This window comes from Sinocyclocheilus grahami, unplaced genomic scaffold (assembly GCF_001515645.1).
Source record: "Sinocyclocheilus grahami isolate Dianchi unplaced genomic scaffold, SAMN03320097.WGS_v1.1 scaffold2057.1, whole genome shotgun sequence".
Classification (NCBI taxonomy): Eukaryota; Metazoa; Chordata; class Actinopteri; order Cypriniformes; family Cyprinidae; genus Sinocyclocheilus; species Sinocyclocheilus grahami.
Window position 1 is genome coordinate 74912 of NW_015507236.1, and position 3685 is coordinate 78596.

Sequence of the window (3685 nt, forward strand, 5' to 3'; positions counted from 1 at the left end):
GCGAGTGTGTATCTCTGTGTGTGTGCTGTGATTGGTGGGATGAAATGAGGAAGCCCCGCCCACAGGTTCATTAATATGAGAATGAAGGGAAGCACACAGACAGATGCTGTAATGTGTGAGAGCTGCTCCTGCCAGCAGACACTCTCTAACGCTGCGCTCCATTGTGAGTCTCTCTCTCTCACACACACACACACACACACTCACTCACTCACTCACTCACACACACACACACACACACACACACACACACACACACACTCACTCACTCACTCACTCACACACTCACTCTCCCTCTCTCACACACACACACACACACACACACACACACTCACTCACTCACTCACTCACACACACACACACACACACACACACACACACACACACACACGTCAGTGCGAGCAGAAGTAGAGCAACATGAGGCAGAGCAGCAGGCTGGCGTAGCGGCAGACGGAGCAGGCATGGGACGCCGCTCTTCTCTTGTGCCGTGGGCCGTTACAGAGCGCCGTGTTGCAGCAGGTGATGCAGACAGAGTTCAGCTTCCCCGTGCAGAACTGCTGGTAGCCCGACGACGCGATCAGACACGCCCCCGACGACGCACACGACTTCCTGTAGTGAATCCCTGCACAGACACAATCACAACAGTCAGCACACAGAACTTCGCATAAAGAACATTTTTAAGATCATTAAGATTTTCTGCATTAAACTGTTTTATGAATTATATGATCATTCACAAGCTCACACTTACATATAATAAACAGAGTAAAGGTTATGCGTATTTGGCATGCTGTCCGAGGGGAGGGCTCCGAGCACAGAATTTTGTCCCGAACCCAGATTAATTAATTAGGTTAATTATCTGAACGTGCTCCTCCTGAACTTTGTTAATAAAACATCATTGTTTGTTGCTCTGCCTTTATGTTGTCTGAAATCTTAATGTTGTTGCATCGCTGTATTTTTACAGTAAAAGGAAACAATCAGTAATTACAAACTCCAAAGTAAAATGTCCAGATGCATTACTGTAATGAGAGTCTTGAAACTTAAATGTCATGAAAACAATGTGACAATGCAAAAAAGGTCCTAAAAGTAGGCTTCATTTTCTTTATGCATTAATTGTCAAAATGGACTTCTATGTTCATTTCCTTCAGTTTAAGCATCAACGCGACAGAGTTTAACTACTGCTTTATCATCGACAGTCCACTAGAGGGCACAACACAACACATAAACATAAACCGCACAGCACCGTACTGCCCTTACTTTAGCTGACAAAAATAATATTTTGTTTGACAAAGAAGATCAAAATGAAATCTATTATTTAAACATATTAATTTCAACATGAATACCATTACCATGCCATTTTAGTAAATCAAACTAAAAATAATGAACATAACATGATGAAATATTGAGTATATTTTTATCAAAAGACAAAAACTAACAGAAAACTGTGTAAAATTAACACTGGAACCAGACTGAAAGCTTCAGTTAAATCCTTTGATTTTATCATTTGATGCACTTTTCTTTGCAGCTGGGTGTATTATTTTCAATAAAGGATTTAAGATGGATTGTTTGCCTTAAAGTTATTGGTTGATTTAAAAAAAAGTTGTCTTCTGTTGATATTTTTTGCCTAATAGAAATATAATAATTTTTTTGTTGATAATTATGCGTGAATGTAGTTTGTCCTGCTGTATTATTTGATGGCAATATGACACAAACACACACACCTCCGGCTGTACTGAAACAAACAGTGAGGAATGAGTCTTCCTGTAAGTCATTAGTAGTCTGGACTGCTTTCTTACAAATAGGGAATGGGGCTGACAGGAGCTAAACTCAGATCAGCATCTGAAGGAGCGTCGCCTGAGCAGCAGCCGATTTCCAGCATAAAGCTCACTTACATTAACACTAGCTTTCAGCCTCCAGCGCTCACTGCAGTCACAGTCTGCCAGGAATTGTTCATTCTGAGAGTTTCTGATAGCGCCACACACTGCGGTCAGAGCAGCAGATGATGAAGAAGCAGTGGAGTAGCAGTGATGGGCAGTGAGGAGCAGATGAAGGAGCAGTGAGGAGCACATGAAGGAGCAGTGGAGGAGCAGATGAAGGGGCAGTGGAGGAGCAGATGAAGGAGCAGATGAAGGAACAGTGATGGGCAGTGAGGAGCAGATGAAGGAGCAGTGAGAAGCAGATGAAGGAGCAGTGGAGGAGCAGATGAAGGGGCAGTGGAGGAGCAGATGAAGGAGCAGATGAAGGAACAGTGATGGGCAGTGAGGAGCAGATGAAGGAGCAGTGAGAAGCAGATGAAGGAGCAGTGGAGGAGCAGATGAAGGGGCAGTGGAGGAGCAGATGAAGGAGCAGATGAAGGAACAGTGATGGGCAGTGAGGAGCAGATGAAGGAGCAGTGAGAAGCAGATGAAGGAGCAGTGGAGGAGCAGATGAAGGGGCAGTGGAGGAGCAGATGAAGGAGCAGATGAAGGAACAGTGATGGGCAGTGAGGAGCAGATGAAGGAGCAGTGAGAAGCAGATGAAGGAGCAGTGGAGGAGCAGATGAAGGGGCAGTGGAGGAGCAGATGAAGGAGCAGATGAAGGAACAGTGATGGGCAGTGAGGAGCAGATGAAGGAGCAGTGAGAAGCAGATGAAGGAGCAGTGGAGGAGCAGATGAAGGGGCAGTGGAGGAGCAGATGAAGGAGCAGATGAAGGAACAGTGATGGGCAGTGAGGAGCAGATGAAGGAGCAGTGAGAAGCAGATGAAGGAGCAGTGGAGGAGCAGATGAAGGGGCAGTGGAGGAGCAGATGAAGGAGCAGATGAAGGAACAGTGATGGGCAGTGAGGAGCAGATGAAGGAGCAGTGAGAAGCAGATGAAGGAGCAGTGGAGGAGCAGATGAAGGGGCAGTGGAGGAGCAGATGAAGGAGCAGATGAAGGAACAGTGATGGGCAGTGAGGAGCAGATGAAGGAGCAGTGAGAAGCAGATGAAGGAGCAGTGGAGGAGCAGATGAAGGGGCAGTGGAGGAGCAGATGAAGGAGCAGATGAAGGAACAGTGATGGGCAGTGAGGAGCAGATGAAGGAGCAGTGGAGGAGCAGTGGAGGAGCAGATGAAGGAGCAGATGAAGGAACAGTGATGGGCAGTGAGGAGCAGATGAAGGAGCAGTGAGGAACAGTGAGGAGCAGTGGAGGAGCAGATGAAGGAGCAGTGATGGGCAGTGAGGAGCAGATGAAGGAGCAGTGAGGAGCAGTGAGGAACAGTGGAGGAGCAGTGGAGGAGCAGATGAAGGAACAATGAGGAGCAGATGAAGGAGCAGTGAAGGAGCAGTGGAGGAGCAGATGAAAGAGCAGTGAGGAGCAGTGAAGGGGCAGTGAAGGAGCAGTGAAGGGGCAGTGAAGGAGCAGTGAAGGGGCAGTGAAGGAGCAGTGAAGGGGCAGTGAAGGAGCAGTGAAGGGGCAGTGAAGGAGCAGTGAAGGGGCAGTGAAGGAGCAGTGAAGGGGCAGTGAAGGAGCAGTGAAGGGGCAGTGAAGGAGCAGTGAAGGGGCAGTGAAGGAGCAGTGAAGGGGCAGTGAAGGAGCAGTGAGGAGCAGTGAGGAGCAGTGAAGGAGCAGTGAGGAGCAGTGAAGAGCAGTGAATGAGAAGTGAGGAGCAGTGAAGGGGCAGTGAAGGAGCAGTGAGGAGCAGTGAAGGGGCAGGGAAGGGGCAGGGAAGGA

The 3685-nt window shown here is 47.9% G+C and overlaps 1 protein-coding gene across 1 annotated transcript in view; it reads right to left on the minus strand.

Annotated features, from left to right (window-relative positions):
- Nucleotides 1–343: 343 nt before the first annotated feature.
- The window catches only part of LOC107573875 (ly6/PLAUR domain-containing protein 1-like), a 6216-nt gene continuing 2874 nt past the window's right edge, over nt 344–3685 (minus strand). The window contains exon 3 of the mRNA XM_016260334.1: nt 344–619. Coding sequence (XP_016115820.1) covers nt 390–619 — 230 coding nt within the window. The 3' untranslated portion in view covers nt 344–389. The remainder of the gene's footprint in view (nt 620–3685) is intronic.